The sequence below is a fragment of the Mus pahari genome, chromosome 5 (assembly GCF_900095145.1).
Source record: "Mus pahari chromosome 5, PAHARI_EIJ_v1.1, whole genome shotgun sequence".
Classification (NCBI taxonomy): Eukaryota; Metazoa; Chordata; class Mammalia; order Rodentia; family Muridae; genus Mus; species Mus pahari.
In genome coordinates this window covers 124,432,489-124,449,904 of record NC_034594.1, presented here as the reverse complement: position 1 = coordinate 124,449,904, position 17,416 = coordinate 124,432,489, and the positions used below count along the sequence as shown (strand labels likewise).

The window sequence follows — 17,416 nt, the reverse complement described above, 5'->3', positions numbered from 1 at the left end:
CAGCAACCACATGGTGGCTCACAACCCTCTGTAATGGGATCTGATGCCTTCTTCTGGTGTCTGAAAGGAGTGACAATATACTTATATACATTAAATAAATAATAAATAAATAAATAAATCTTTTTAAAAAATGTTCATTTGGAGGTCTAGTAAGTATTCTTACACAAAGTTAGTAGAACACACATTTAGTGTTATCAACTTGGTAGAATCTAGAAACATCTGGTCCTTTGGGTGTGCCTGTTGAATAGTGTCTTGGTGGCTTAGTTGAGGTAGAAAGATGTGCCAGCTGTGGGTGGCACCGTTTCCTAGCTGGGTTCTGGATGTCTGAGCAGCAGCATGTCGTCATCTCTTCCTCTCTGCTTCTTTACTGTGTACGTTCTCGATGTGACTAGCCACTTCAGGCCCCTGAGGATCAGTACTCCCCGGTACCATGAACTGGGGACTAAAGCAAACTCTTTCCTTCTTAAACTGCTTTTGTCAGAGTATTTTATTATAGCAGTAAGAAAAGAAACAGACATGTTCTTATGTACAACTATAAATGCCATCATGTTTGTGGTTTGATAATAATGCAGTTTTGAACTTACATCATATCAGGTCAAGTTTTTATTGTCTACTTATGAGGAAATTGGACGTTGTGCTTTGTACTGCTAATTCAGGTTTAAAAAAGACTCTCTCCTCTGGGCATGTTGGCAGTCCTGTTATCCTGCTGTTGAGAGGGTGAGGGAGGATAGCCAGCCTGGGCTACACGGGCTCCTGTCTCGAAAACAACAAACCAAGGCTTTCCTGACGTTTATCATTCAAGCTTCTGAGGCACTTGCTTAAATATGTATGTTTGAGTTTACAAAATGATTTATAAGTAAAATTTCTTTTGGGGTTTTTTGTGTATGTGTGTGTGGGGGGGTTGTTGTTGTTGTTTTTGTTTTTTTGAGACAGGGTTTCTCTGTGTAGCCTTGGCTGTCCTGGAACTCACCCTGTAGACCAGGCTGGCCTCGAACTCAGAAATCCGCCTGCCTCTGCCTCCCGAGTGCTGGGATTAAAGGCGTGCGCCACCACTGCCCGGCTAGTACAATTTCTTGTTACCTTTGTTGTTAGTATTCTTAGTGACTCAGGATTTTATTAATATTGTGCACACAAAAACAATAAAGGAACTGCTTTTGGCAGTTATAATATTCTATTAACTGACTACTTAACCACTTGAATAGTTTATTTCATAATGTTGAAAGCTAATGAGTCTGACAGTAGATTGCAGCTTTTATACATAACTCTTGATTTAAAATGTTTCTATTCAGCCGGGTGTGGTGGTGCACGCCTTTAATCCCAGCACTCGGGAGGCAGAGGCAGGCAGATTTCTGAGTTCGAGGCCAGCCTGGTCTACAAAGTGAGTTCCAGGACAGCCAGGGCTATACAGAGAAACCCTGTCTCAAAACCAAAACCAAAACAAACAAAAAAAAACCCAAAATGTTTCTATTCAGAACCACCTCATTATTCAGAGTGACTTTATAAGGAATATATTAATAATATTGGGGGCTGGTGAGATGGCTCATCAGGTAAGAGCACCCGACTGCTCTTCCAAAGGTCCTGAGTTCAAATCCCAGCAACCACATGGTAGCTCACAATCATCCGTAACAAGATCTGACGCCCTCTTCTGGAGTGTCTGAAGACAGCTACAGTATACTACATATAATAAATAAATAAATCTTAACAAACAAACAAACAAAAAGAAAAAAATAATATCTAGTCTAGCTGGGCGTGGTGGCGCATGCCTTTAATCCCAGCACTTGGGAGGCAGAGGCAGGCAGATTTCTGAGTTCGAGGCCAACTTGGTCTACAAAGTGAGTTCCAGGACAGCCAGGGCTATACAGAGAAACCCTGTCTCGAAAAACCAAAAATAAATAAATAAATAAAAAATATTTAGTCTATATTTTTACATTCTACTTTGTGTAATAATAAACAAAAATATTTTGCTACTTTTTTTTTGAGACATGGACTTCTGACATAGCTCTGGGTGGCCTGGAACATCTGCTTGTCTCTGCTGAGTGCTGGGATAAATATCATGGGCCACCACCTTGGCTTAGTATTTTTGCTACTTAGAACTGTCCCACAGTTTCTATGGGACAATAAAGACAATGACTTTGGGAAAACATCTAGTCATTCTGAAACTCAGTTTGTTCATCTTGAAGCAGAATAGGATCACATGATCTCTAAAATCTACAGATGGTTATGTACCTTGACTTAAGATTTTGGACTGTTTTAACACACTCATGTTTCTTTCTTCCTCTTCCTCTTCTTCCTCCTCCTCTTCCTCCTCCTCCTCCTCCTCCTCCTCTTCTTCTTTCCCCTCCCCCCTTCTCTTTCTGAGACAAGCTGTCTTATGCAGTCCTGGAGTTCTCTTTGTAGGCAAGGCTGACCTCAGACTCACAGAGCTCCTCCTGCCCGCACCACCCAAGAGCTGTATCCCAGTTGTGTGCCACAGTGCTCAGCTTTATGTGTTGTTTAATGCTGCCACATAAAGGGTATTGTAGTTAATGCTGATGTTCTGTAGGTCCACCTTTGCTTCTACGCATGTGAATAGTTTCCCAGAGGTATCATAATGAATCATCATAAAACTATATATTTTATAGCAGTAACAATTTGAGAACTGTTATGAATGCCCAAAACTGGAAAAGCATAAGACTGGAGGGAGTGCTGATTGAGAATCTGCTTTGTACCTTTCTGTCTTCTGGTAGTCAGCCACAATCCCTGCCTAGTGAATGCATCTCTCCAGTCTCTACTTTTGATTTTATGGAGAGGGTATGGCTCAATCTAATCCAGCCCTCATTTAGCTTAACTATTTAAATTTGCCAGAGCCTTATTTCAAATGAGGTCCATACTGAGGCTTTAGATCAGTAGTTCTTAACCTGCCTGCTTCTGCCTCTCAAGTGCTAGGATTAAAGCATGCACAGCAGTACCTACCCAGTCTTATTTTTTTATCCATATATAGCATAAACATTTAAAAAATATCTTAGTATTTTATTAAGTAGACATTGAAGTTTTCACTGATTATTGTAATTGTTAATTTACAAGGATCATCTTCCATCTTTTTGTTTAATTAGATTCATAATTCATTATGTTTATATTCTTGAGTACTGACTTGAATGTATGTTAAAAGTATTACTTCCCCTCCATCTCTTTGGCCTTTTAGAGTGAAATGTACCTCTTATATTAATTCTTTTAAATTAAATCTGTATGATGTGTGGCCTAGCTCTCTTATGTGGATATTAGCCCAGACTTCTTTCATGTCATTGTCTTTTATTTCTAACTTATATAGATAAACATTACACAAGATTAATCATATTATTGCGTTTTTATATATCATCAATGAAAACAGCTGCAAATACTATGTGAGTACATCTTTTCTTTCTGTTTTTTTAGCACAGATGTATTTCAAACACTGGACTCAAGTTCAACCCTGACAACTTCAAAAATAGCGTCATTTGAAGAGGCTTTTGTATATCTTCAAAAGTTAATGGTGGCTGTGAAGGATATTCTTGAAGGAATCCAAAGGTAAATATTGTATTAAATTATATAGTTCTATAGTTACCAGCCTAATTTAGATCTGTTAGAAGTCTTCCAGCAAGTTATAAACTATTAGATTTTTTTTTAGCCTTGGATGGTCAGGTGTGGACCAGGCTGGCTCAGACTCAGAGAGTGTGCCACTTCACCTAACAGATGATTGGCTTTTACATTTACCTTTCTCTCTTTCCAGTAGATAATATGGATTTCTAGTTTAGAACACAAAATGTTTCTACTTTTTCCTTTTATAGGAAAAGAAATACTAGATACCCACATCCTGAAGGGTTTTGTTTTTATTTTATATTACAGCTTCTGGGACAGTACAGGCACATTTGGGCACATATGTCCATGGAAGAAGTATGTTAATTATCACTACTCCTCTAAAACAAATACATGAATTTTTAACAATTTAATTCCTCAGATACAGTTTCACAATACAACAAACTGAAATACTGTGTGAGAGGCAACAATCTTATGATTGTTGAGATTTTATACACGTGTGATTTAAATATTTGTCATATTTAGGAAATAATAGTTTTCCCTTTTACAGCTTTTTAAAATTCATTTCATTATTAATATTTAAAGGGTATTTTATCTCATTTTGAACCATAGTTTGTCTAAGTGGTTTTTGGGATAAACAGTTGTCAGAGTCTTGGCAATGTTATTAGTGAATTAAAACATGGCAGATCCTAACATGAATCAAATACAGTCTCTATATACAGTAAGTCCTTTAACTTCAAGTAATAAGAATAATAAATACTAAAGTGACTATTGCTCTCTTTGTGTGTATAAAACCTTGCTTTATAACACGTCACAGAAAGCAAGGATATAAACTTGTCTTCAGTCACTTGATATTTACTGAGCACCATCTGGGGTTGACATCATACTAGGTACCAGGGAACCGAAGATAAATACAGTGCAACCTCTGACTCCAACATGGAAACAGTCATGTTAAAGATACAGTAGTGGCTGGAGTGGGGTTGGGGGTGGTGGTACATGCCATTAATCCTAGCACGAGGCAGAGGCAGGTAGGTCTCTGAGTTCCAGGCCAGCATGGTCTACAGAGGGAGTTCCAGGACACACAGAAACCCTGTCTCATAACAGCAACAACAGAAGATGCCCTGGTGCCCTCTTATGTGCAGGATGTGCATCTCAGTATTGCTAGAGCATTCCCGAAAGCACAAGTAACTGAGTGCCACACGTACTGTGTGTTTTTATATATAATCAATATTTGCTTTATAAACTTAAGCTGTAGATTGTTTTAAAATGATGCTAGTAGGGGCTGGGTAAAAAGGATTTCAAGTTTGAGGTGAGATTGGGATACATCATGATTTAAGGCCAGCATGGGCTTTATCAAGAGACCCTATCTCAAGGGAAGATATAAGAAGCACATTCTTCAGTGTTTTATAAGTTATTATGCTTTGAAAATGAGGAATTGGTATCGTTAACCAGCTCTGTGATTTGTTTGTAAGAGAACTTGTTAAAAATGTAGTCTTAATCTAAACTTACTTAAATAAGAGTATCCACACATATTTTATACAGAAAGGAGGCTGTATTTTTATTAAGTTTCCCTGAGGATTTGTGCACAGCTCTTCAATGGTACATTCTAGCCTTTTTTTTTTTTTTTAAATCTCTTGAGCTACGAGTAGATAATGTGAATAAAAAGTATACTACTTACCTCATCATTCATTGATCAAAAAGAAACTACCAAAATGACAAAGTTTTGGTTTTTTTCATTTTGTTTGCAAACAGGATTTCAATATTATTCCAGCCTGGCCTTGAACTCTTGTTTGTTTGTTGACATTGCTTTTTGAGTGCTGGAATTATGGGCATAGTGGCCTGGCATAAGTTGTCATCATCATCATCATTATTATCTTACTATTGTGTTTCTTTTATATGTATGAGTGTTTTGCCTGCATGTAAGTTATATGGGTGCCTGATGGCCATCGAGGCCAGAAAGGGGACTTTGGATTCCCTGGAACTGGAGTTTCAGACAGTTGTGAGCTGCCATGTGGGTGCTGGGAATTGAACCTGGCTCCTCTGCCAAGAACAGTCAGTTAGTGCTTCTAACCACTGAGCAATCCAACACCCATTCTAATTCTTTAGACATTTGAATGAAAACTTCAGGCTGGAGAGATGGCTCAGCAGTTAAGAGCTCTTACTTTGATTTGCCTTGATTTGGCCTGTAGTACTTACAAGGCAGGGCATAATCATCTGTAGGTAACCCTTTTTCCAGGGGATCTAGTGCCCTCTTCTGGCCTCTTGAGACACCAGGAATGCTTATGGCCCACATACATAAATGCAGATGAAACACATAAAATAAAAATAAATATTTTTAAAAAGAATAAATAAAATTTAATAATTATATAAAAATTAAGAATTACACTTTTTGACAACTAGACATGTAGTGCTTAAAATATCTCTATAATCAGAATCAAATTAAGTCAAATAAGCCCATTTAGCTAAGTTTAGTGGTACACGCCTGTAATTCCAGAACTTGGGAAGCTGAGGCAGGACCATGACAAGTTCAAGGCCAATCTAGGCTGCTTAGCAAGACTTCTACATTAAAAAAAAAAAAAAAAAAAAAAAAGAAGAAAGAAAGAAAGAAAACCAAAGTATTTTTAAAAAGAAATATCAGTTTAAGTTTTTCTTTTGAGCAGTAGGGATGGATTAAATTAAACATCAATGATAATTTTATGATTGAAATTCATTATCATTTGTTGTTTTTATTAAAGTAGCTCGGTTTCATTTTGTTCATTGTCAGATATAGGCTCAGTGGCACCTTTTAGCATTATTTATTTCCTTTTATTTTTAAAGTAGTACAATATATGGTACTCATCTACAGTAAGACAGCCTGATAAGCATGCCCTTAATTTATAGGGGGTAAAGATGCAGCTTGAGTTCTAGGTCCAGATTTACCCCTCCCAGCCTGACTACTCTGCCAGGTGTTACTAGATATGAGTCCTGATGCTGCTTTCAAATACACACTGAAATACTTGGAAGGTACAGGGTTAGTTATCTTTTTCCTAACCCTATAAAGATCTTTCCTCATTAGCATAGTGATGACTCTCCCTGCTGGTGCTTGGGAGACCAGTGTTGGATCTGGAAGTGGAGGACATCCTTTGCCAGGCATGGTGGTACATATCTTTAATCTCAACACCTGAGGAGACACAAGTGAAGAAATATACCAATGTTGCTGATTCTTGTGCTTTTTTCAGGGGGTGGGGGTGGAAAGGAAATTTAATTACCTTATTTGCAATTGATTTAGTAACTGGATTTCTTTTTATTAGAGCAACATACAAAATTCTTTTTATATAAACAGAAGTGTTTTAAGGTATGTTCTGTTACCATAAGGGTTGGAATCCATTTGGACAGTCACTCTACCATTGTGCTACATTCTTAGTGCAAAACAGCTACTTTCATGAGCACAAAACCTTTTATGTAGTAAATACAGATGATAATAAAGTTTTATTTAGAGTGAAAAAATTAATTGTGGAGTTGGATTAAAAATTCTAAAAATCAGTTATGTTTTACTTTTAATAGAGGATTATTAAATGTATACATTTACTTTGTGCTTAAACGGATATCTCTACAAAATTAATAAAGCAGGACTCTACAAATGTACTTTAGGGCACACTATAAATGTACATAGCTTAAAATGGAAACTGAGTACTCAGAGCACCAGTGCAAGCGTTGCATGTATGTTTGTGTGTCTGTAGACAGCAAGAGTGGCGGCCCACGGTGATAACCCCAGCACAAGGACCAGGATTTCAGAACTAGCCTAGACTGCATGATGAGACCCCATCTCGACAAAGTCCTGAAAGAAAGATAGGGAGAGAGGGAGGGAGGGAAGGAAGGAAGGAAGGAAGGAAGGAAGGAAGGAAGGAAGGAAGGAAGGAAGGAAGGAAGGAAGGAAGGAAGGAAGGAAGGAAGGAAGGAAGGAAAGGAAGAAAGGAAGGAAGGAGAGAGAGAGAGAACACATGATGAGTTGCTTCTAAGTTAGAAATCAAGGACAGGTCCAGTGGTGGCACATGTCTTTAGTCAACAGAACTTGGGAAGCAGAGGCAGGCAGATCTCTGAGTTCCAGGACAGCCAGGGTTACATGGAGAAACAGAGAGAGTCAGACAGGAGGGACAGTGAGGGTGAGAATTGTAGCCTGCTTAGCTTAATGTTTATGTTTTACTTTTATAAATAAGATTGAAATGGCTTTTAAAAAAATTATACCCTAGCCAGACAAAGGTGACACAAGCCTTTAATCCCAATACTTGGGTGGCAAGGCAGGTGAATCTGGTTGGAAGCCAGTCTGGTGTACCAGTTGAGTTCCAGAATGGCCAGGGCTAAACAGAGAAACCCTGTCGCAAGAAAAACAAAAAATAAAGAAAATAACAACAGAAAACTATGCTCTTTGAAGATGACAAGATGGCTTAGCAGATAAAGGTGCTTACTGCACAAGCCTGATGACTTGAGTTTGGTTCCTAGAACACACATAAGGATGGAAGGAGAGAACCAGTTCCACAAACTCATCTTCTAAATGTTACATGTACACTGTGGTTCCCACATGTATATATGAATACAACAATAATAAATAGAATTTAAGAATTATACCTACTGCAGTAAAAGAAAAGATAGATTATGGTTATTCTGTTTGGTTTTATATGTAAACTACATATCTGTTTTGTGAGTTTTAGATTTGTGCCTGTAATAACTTTTAGATGAAGTATTTGAAATAATGTTTTCTTAGTTTCATGTTCGGTATCCTATGCAGAAGAGGAAAGAGGGAGAACAAGCTAGTGTTTCCTTTTAGAAAACATGATGCATTTTGAAGCTGTCTCTTCTCCCCTACCCCTGTGTGTGTATGTGCGTGCGTGTGTGCGCGTGTGTGTGGCAGAGATTGATGTTGGGGTGCCTTGCTCAGTTGTTTTCTTCATCTTATCTGAGACAGGGTCTTCAGTTGACCCTGGAGATTGCCATTTTGACTAGATTGGCTGGTTAGTTAGCCCCAGACTCTACCTGTTTATTTTGCCTCCTAGCACTGGGGTGACATGTGCATCATGTACACAGCCATGCCTGGCTTTTATGTAGGTGCTAATAAACTGAATTCAGATCATCATGTTTGCTTGCACAGTAAGCAGCCTTACCTGTTGGGCCATTTTCCCAGACCTTGAGGCTGTCTCTTAAGTTTAGATGACTTTTTTTTCCTTTTTTTTTTTTTTTAATGTTATACTTAGTTGTAGGGACAAATAATAACTAACATAAATTATATGTAAGCCTAACCATAAAATATGATTTAAAAAAATTAAACCTGTTCTTGGTTTTAAGAAAAGATGTTGGTTTTGTTTTTTTGTTTTTGTTTTTGGTTTTGGTTTTTCCGAGACATGGTTTCTCTGTGTAGCCCTGGCTGTCCTGGAACTCACTCTGTAGACCAGGCTGGCCTCGAACTCAGAAATCTACCTGCCTCTGCCTCCCAAGTGCTGGGATTAAAGGCGTGCACCACCATGCCCGGCTGAAAAGATGGTTCTTATTAGTTGTTTTAAAACCTCCACTTTACAGTTTTGGTTTGAAATAGCTTTTATTCTCTCTCTCTCTCTCTCTCTCTCTGGCTCTCTCTCTCTCTCTCTCTCTCTCTCTCTCTCTCTCTCTCTCTCTTTCTCTCTCTCATATTCTGTCCCTCTCTGCTGTATTCCCCGTAAGATGGACACCCCTGAAGCTAGGCTGGTGCTAGACTGGCAGACAGCAAACTTTAGCGGGTGTCCCACCCTCTGTGTCTCACGGCACTGAGGTATACTACTACAGTAGAATTAGGGATTCAAATTGATGTTCTTGTGTTTGTGTTGCAAGTGTTCTCTCACCCACTGAGCCCCTGGAGCTGTTTTCTAAAACAATTACAGACATAAGATCTAAAATTTCTGTATTTCTTGTTGTGTGTTTATGAAATTTCTAAACATTAATTTTCTATTACTCTTGCCCATTTTTTAAAGTGGGGATCAAATTGACGGCCTTGCACAAGTCCTACTCTATTTTAACATTTGAAAAGACCATGCCCATCCACATATAGGAGGTCTATAATCACAGCATCTTTTCAGATCCACTGGTGGTTAGTCACTTTTACGGTTTAATTTTTATTTATTTTATTAGAAATTATTTTTTGACTTACTAACTGGGATATTGGGATAGCTGACCTTTTGACGGTAAGCAAGATTATTTATAAAAGCTCTTCTTTCAGTTGGCATAGAGTATAGTGGCTCATAACCATACTCAGGGAACGGAGTCAGGAAGAACTCCAGTTGAAGCCAGACTAGTCTATACTGCAGGACCTTTAAAAAGAGGGATTAGTTGGCACAATGACAACACTTTGGCTTGTTTGTATCTAGATTCTGCTAGTTTGTTGAAACAAAACATTTCATTAAAAACTTCAAGTTGCAGTTTTAGAAGTGACTTCTCAGCATTTGAATTAATTGTCATGAACAGAGTGCTTGGCCACTAATAAAGGGTTTTCTTATTTTGTGTTAGAGGGATTTACTCATTGAGGTCTGACCTACTGTATTCACAGTGTATCTTTTCTCCATTTAGATCAGTGGTTCTCAACTTTCCTAATGCTGTGACCTAATAACAATTCCTCATATTGTAGAAATCCCCACCCATAAGAAATTACAGAAAAACCTTTGAATAAACTTGATAAACATGAGTGACATCTATAAGTTTGAAGGAGAAAATTAAAGATTTGTTTAAAATTAATTTCCATGCCCCTTTTATTATTTATTTATTTTAGGATTTTGGCTCCCAATAGTAATTACCAAGATGTTGAGACTCTCTATAACTTCCTAATCAAGTATGAGGTATGAAAAGTATTTATATATTCATATAATATTTATATATTGTTTGGATATAAATAAATACAAGATTGCTATTGATATTTTCTTTAAATAAAGTTTGTTTGTTTGTTTGAGCCTGGATCTTGCTGTCTTGTACAGGCTAGCCTAAATTAAAGTTTCTTAGTGTCATAAAATTTGCCAATAACATTTGTTTTCTTATTTTAAATATATATATGTTAATATATATATATATATATATATATATATATATATATATATATATATATATATATTATATTTAAGATATACAAGGAGAGCTGGCCCTGCCCCTTGCCAGCATAGGCACTTGGGTGAGCTGCCCTTGGGCAGTGCTAGAGAGCTGGGACTGAACAGCTCAGCTATTCTACCCAGGCCCAGGGCTTTTGAGTTGGTCCACCCCAACATCTACCCCATCTATGAACTGCTGGAGCTTGTCAAGGGGCTGTCCTGCAGATCTAAAACTGCAGACTCCATGGCACATAGGCAACAGTGGGCTGAGAGGAGTCCCAGTGAGGATGCAGCATTGATAGTGTAGCAGAAGCCAGAGGCCTCAAAACAGACCAGTGAGTCACTGCACATAAATAGAACATCGTCTGCATTAGTAGTAGTGAGATGACTCGGCTGGCAGAAGTACTTGCTGTGTAAGCCTGCTGATGCAGATTTCATCCGGTGACTCAGATTTGTCCTCTGACCCTGACACTTACACCGTGGCATAAATGTGCCACACTAACATACATACCCACATAATAATGATGAAGTAAAATTTCAAAAAAGAAAAGTTTTTCACTTTGTGTTTCAAGTGTGCAACAATTTGAATGATAGATTTTTACATTTATAGTTTTATAAATTACACCTCTGGGTTATAACAGATTTTTTAAAAAACAGATTTTCAGAAAATGTCCGTGGACTAGGGAAGACCTCTAAGGTAGAACATTTGTTTAGCATGCATGAAGCTCTGAGTGCAATTCCTAGAACCTAAGGAAGTGGGGAGGGAGGAAGAAAAGGAATGAGTGAATGAATGGTGAGTGAAGGGAAGAGGAAGGGACAGACATACCGGTAATTCAAACCTTTCCCTAAATTAGACCTCTTTTAAAAATTTTTATTTATTTTATATATATGAGTACTGTCTTCAGACACACCAGAAGAGGGCATATGATCCCATTATAGATGGTTGTGAGCCACCATGTGGTTGCTGGGAATTGAACTCAGGTCCTCTGGAAGAGTAGTTGGTGCTATTAACTGCTGAGCCACCTCTCCAGACCCTAAATCAGACCTTTTCAATGGCTTATAGAAATATTTTTTTCTGTCCAGTTGAACAGCAGAGTAATCTGCTTTCAAGTAAAATTGCACTACATTCAGGGCTACTCATTTCTGTTTCTAGTTCAGTGACTAGATAAGCTGTAAAAATAGAACTAAAGTTTGCATAAAGCGTGGTGTTAACATTACGGTCACTGAACTTCTTCCCGTTACTGGTTCAGTTGTCTTTTAGGCAATGACTGAAGAGCTGAGATTCTGCTCTCAGGATATGCCCCACTGGAGTTGTACTCATACATTTTAACATATTTCCTTAATAACTGTACTTTGGTTCTTTTCAGGTAAACAAAAATGTCAAATTTACTGCCCAGGAACTTTATGATTGTGTTTCTCAGACTGAGTATCGGTATGTAGATAATAAGATATCTGTAACAAACTTTTACCCTGTTTGCTGTCACTATGGGATAGTGAAGCCATTTTTTTATGGGGTGTGTGTGTGTGTGTGTGTGTGTGTGTGTGTGTGTGTGTGTTAACATGCATGTATATATAAGCTTGTAGAGGCCAGCAATGGATGTCAGTCACTCTCCACCTTGTTTCTGAGATGGGTCTGGCCACTGAGCTCTGGGATCTTCCTGTATCCACCTCCACAGCATGAGGATTATAGGCAGATGCTGCTGTGCCTGGCTTTTATGTGGCAGCTGGAAATATGAACTCAGTCCTGTTTTCATGGCAAGCACTTTAAAAGTGATCTCCCTAACCTCTCACCATTTTTTAAAACCCATATTAGTACAACATATTTCATATATGCAGAAAGCCTGTTAGTTTATCAGCTATATAGTTTTAAATGGTTTTTACACATTTGACCATAAGATTTATGTGTGCATGTGTATACAATCTTATTTATTTATTTATTTATTTATTTATTTATGTGTTTGTTTATTTATTTATTTGCTTACTCTGAAGCAAGGTCTTACTGTATTGCTCAGACTGGTTTTGAATTTGTGAGAACCAACAAGTCCTCTTCTGTCAGTGTCCCTAATAACTGGGGCTATGGACAGGTACCGCCATCTATCTCTGTAGACTATTGAAAACTCCAAAGAGCTTTTGTTCATGTGGGCCATATCCTATCTATTCTGTTTGAACTCAGAGCTTTAGGGTGTGGTGGGGCATGCCTATAGATGCTTGGGAAGCTGAGACATAGTTAAGCCATATCAGGCAACTTAGTAAGACTATCAGAGAAAGAAAATAGAAATAGTTCTCACTTTAACTTCAGACAGATGGTTTTTATAGACCTAAAGGAAGAACTTTCTTGAAGTTAGGAAGTATCCAAAAATGTATTGAGTGCTTCTTGTGTTTGTGAGGGTCCCATTACCAAGATGAGTGCTCAGGGAGGATGACTCACTGGAAATGCTAGATAAGGAGGTCAGAGGCTGATTATCTGCGCAGCAGACAAGTCTGAGGAAAGGAACTCAGGAGGTCCATCACCATGAACAACTTTCTGCACTGACAACCTGCTGTAGGATATAGCTACGCGTGATTGCTGTCAGAATACTAACTCATGAAGGGAAGGAATTCAGTGCCACTAGGCTGAAGAGGAGGGCAGCCCCTCTTAACCTTGAGGGCAGGGAAGAGAAGAAAAAGGAAGGATAGGGAAATAGATTCAGTTACTGAAAGATATGTTTGCTTGCTTGTTCTCAACTTCAGAATAAATGACCAAGGATAGGAATGTAGACCTTCCTAATTTTTGTTTTATTTTAGAATTTATAAGAAAACATTATCATCTCTTTTTGAACCTTGTACAAGGCTCTTCTGAAAATCTTTTATTTTTTTTTTATTAGTTGTGAAGAATTGGCAGCAAAATCAAAACTAATTTTAAGTTAGGAAATAGGTCTATGGTAACTCAAAGCCAAAACTTCTATAAATAATATTTTTATTCTTTTGAGAATTTCATACAGCATATTTTGATCATATTCAGTCCTCTCACCTGCTTACCTGACCAATTCAAGAGCCACCACACCTGGCTGTAGAACTGTTTATTTAAAAATTACGTGGTGTGTGTGTGTGTGTGTGTGTGTGTGTGTGTGTGTGTGTGTGTACCACAGCACACATGGTGAAGGCAGAGGATAATTTGGAGAATTACTTCTTTCCTCCTCCTATGTGGGTCCTGTGGGTCCAGGAGTCAGCTGTGGGTGGTGCGCTGGAGAGATGGCTCAGGGTTAGACTGCTCTCTGGAAACGATTGGAGTTCAGTTGCCAGCATCCAACTTGGGCTTCTCATAACCACCTATAACTCCAACCCAAGAGGATCTGACAGAGTCTTCTGGCCTCTCCTCTGTGCACTACATTCATATGTGTATGAACCCACACATAGATGTACATGTATGTATACACTTCAAAATAAGTAATTGTTGAGACAGTGTGTATAGTCCTGTCTAGACTGGAACTCACTGTATAGACCAGGTTGCCTAGAACTCACAGATGCCTGCCTGCCTCTGCCTCTGGGATTCTTGACTGTCTTGTGATTTACTTCTTTTTCCCCTAGGGAAAAATTAACCATTGGATGCCGCCAGCTGATTGAGATGGAATATACCATGCAGCAGTGCAGTGCATCTGTCTATATGGAGGCCAAAAGCAGAGGATGGTGTGAAGACATGCTCAACAACAGGACTTAAGTTTACAGGAGGAACACAGTAACTTTTAACCTGGTTGCTTTTTTTGAACCAAACCTAGAAGAACTGAAAAAAAAAAAAAAACTTTCATAGATACAAAAAACAAAATGTTGTATTGACCATCTCATTGAATCCAGTGTAGTATAAACTGTAGCCCCAGCTCTTCTGGAGTTGACAATACTTCCTACCTCGAAGGAGAAGAGAGCCATCTTCTCAGTGTTCCTGAGGCAGGAATCACTGCGACATGATGGCAGCCCACAGCCTTAGTATCTCTCCTAACCCTGAATGTGAGCACATGACCAGACACTGCCAAACCCTGAGACTTAAGACATGACCATGCTACCACATTCCACATGGACTGCTTTCATGAACAAACTGTCATTTATATAAAACTGGTGGGAAAACCCACCTCTTTCAGGGACATGAAGTAGAATTTTGAATTAGCACCTTCTCTGTAGCTGCTTTGGCGATGTCTTTTCTGTGCATTTCTAGTAGGGAGGAGCCCCTCAGATGCTTCCCCTTAAATGTGAAGCACTGGAGTTGGGGAATTGAACAGCAGTGGCAGCTGTTTGCCCTATCTAAAACTCAAGCGTTTAATTGATTTAGTTACACGTTAAGTTGGAAATCCTTGTTTACTAGAGTGTATTATGCTTTTGTTAATATCTTAGATGGAATCAAATTTGATATTCTATAATAAATGTTAATTTATTTTTAAAACAGCAATAAATAACTTATTTTAGTAGTATTTTGCTTTTCAGTTTACTCCCAAATACTGTCTCTGAAATGAGTATAAGGTGTGATTATAAAAGTCTTTCCAGTAGAAAGATTGGTTGTGGTGCAGGTACTGCTCAGCTGTATGGTTGTGAGGTGAGAAAATCTGCACGTTAAGGTTTGTGGGGAGATGAGTGTCCAACAGGGCCATGAGCTTAGGTAGCGGACGCTTCAGCATGTCAGGAAGTTGTCCTCGTTTTTTGACCAAGGAGATTGTTACATTACTCTTGCTGGCCTCATAGGTCAGTTTGGCCTTGAATTTGTGGCAGTCTTCCTGCTTTGGTCTTCACCTGCAGGCATTACAGGCATGCACTACCACACTGACTTCAGTAAAGTCCTTGCCCTGAAAACCTGAGTTCATATTTCCAGCTGCCACATAAAGGCCAGGCACAGCAGCATCTGCCTATAATCCTCATGCTGTGGAGGCAGAGACAGGAAGATCCCAGAGCTCAGTGGCCAGACCCATCTCAGAAACAAGGTGGAGAGTGACTGAGTCACTTCCTGAGCTAGGGTCCCTCAGTGAACTTGAAGCTCACCAAGTCAGCAAGCCCCACCCAGGGATTCTCCTGTGTCTGCTTCCTCTGCACGAGCATTATACATATGCACCCATTACTGGCTTTCTCATCTGGGTGCAAGTGTCACCCTCAGGTCGTCATGTCAGGATGGCAGGCCTTTACCAACTTAATTCTATGTCCCTGTCCTGACCCCTATCATGGATATTTTTTTATGTGCTACATATAGCCTTAAATCCTTTAGGAAAGGCAGTATTTGAGAGTACTTTATGCCAGTACTTTTAGCACATTCCAAGATCTAATAGAGGTGCAATGATTTGAATTTGTTAACTGGCTTGTTACCCAATGCACACCACAGAGTTTTCAAGTCTAAGTAAACTCGGAGTCAATTTGTCCACACTGTCCACAACTGGTCACACTAAATTAAACCTAGGATAGTGTAGTCCTGCTTGCATGGAGGTTTAGTCACTCAAGTAGGTAGATTAGCAAAAGATCCTAAGAACAGGGCTGCAGAGATGGCTCAGTGGTTAAGAGCACTGACTGCTCTTCTGGAGGTCCTGAGTTCAAATCCCAGCAACCACATGGTGGCTCACAACCACCCATAATGAGATCTAATTAATAATAAATACTATGAAAAAAAAAAAAAAAGATCCTAAGAGCAATGAAAACACAGGGTGGCTCGCTTGCCCAGCTTCTAACTTGCAAGTACCCTGAGTAGTGCTTTGGAGAGTACAGATCTGTCTGCAGACTCCGCAGGGAAGGTCATTCATCCTAGCCTATCATGACTCAAGGCTGAGAAGCATTCCACCAGACAGGTGGGCCAGGAAGTTGTCAAGGTGAGAATTTGAACTCTGAGAGTTGGCCAAGACACTACATAAACATGGGCTGACTCAGAAAAATCTCCGTTAAGATGACATTCAAAATATCAAGAAAGTAGCACTCACATTTATCTTGTAATGGGCTTCTATGAGAAAGACCCACAATATCATAACGTGAAATAGAACTATCTATGAAGTTCTAATCTGCAGTCGTAGTTGTACACTTCAAGTCTTAGTGGAGTATTCTCTAGTTAGTTTTCCTTGGCCCAAAAAAGTATCCTCTCTTAGGAAGGAAATAGGTCAGTTTAGGTTGGAATAGTTCATGAAAAGGTACCAAATAGGGAATTTTCAAAAACACTTTTGTATAATAACCATTCTGTGTGCGTACTAGGTATGTATCTGGTACCTACAGAGGTCAGAAGAGGGTAGTATGTACCCTGAAACTGTACCTTACAGACAGTTGTGAGCCAACATGTAGGTGCTGGGAATCAAACCTGGATAGGTGCTATTAACCTGAGCCATCTTTTCAGTATAGAATCTTAGTTTATATGAAACAGGATTGGGTGTTTGGCAAAGGCCTGCCATGCTGACATGACGACCTGAGTATACTTGCACCCAGATAAGAAAGCCATCAGTGGTACTTTGTGTAATGTTCATGCAGAGAAAGCAAGAGACAAGGGAATCCCTGGATGGGGCTTGCTAGACAGTCTAGCTGAGTAAGTGAGCTTAAGGTTCAGAGTGATTCTGTCTCAGAAGTGACAGGAATTCAGTTCATGTGGACCCCTGGTCTACCTGGTCTACACACACATACACATCCATGGAGGTCAGGCATGCTTGCTTATGCCTATAGTCCAGGTATTCAGTAGGGTGGGGTAAGAAGATCACAAGTTTGAGACCAGCCTGGTCTACATAGTAATTTCAAAAGGCTAGCCACAGCTACAAAACATGACTGATGGCCCACAACCATCTGAAACTTCAGTTTCAGGGCAT

General features: G+C 39.1%; 1 protein-coding gene across 5 annotated transcripts in view; it reads left to right on the top strand.

The window, feature by feature from the left end:
• The window catches only part of Swt1 (SWT1 RNA endoribonuclease homolog), a 62,887-nt gene extending 48,472 nt beyond the window's left edge, over positions 1 to 14,415 (top strand). For 4 of the 5 annotated variants that reach the window (XM_029539129.1, XM_029539133.1, XM_029539131.1 and 1 more), the window contains 4 exons: positions 3,412 to 3,543; positions 10,322 to 10,388; positions 11,999 to 12,063; positions 14,199 to 14,415. In XM_029539129.1, coding sequence (XP_029394989.1) covers positions 3,412 to 3,543; positions 10,322 to 10,388; positions 11,999 to 12,063; positions 14,199 to 14,328 — 394 coding nt within the window. In that variant the 3' untranslated portion in view covers positions 14,329 to 14,415. Of the gene's footprint in view, positions 1 to 3,411; positions 3,544 to 10,321; positions 10,389 to 11,998; positions 12,064 to 14,198 lie in introns of those variants that run through there. The other variant, XR_003843903.1, reaches the window with a different exon arrangement.
• The last annotated feature ends 3,001 nt before the right edge of the window (positions 14,416 to 17,416 follow it).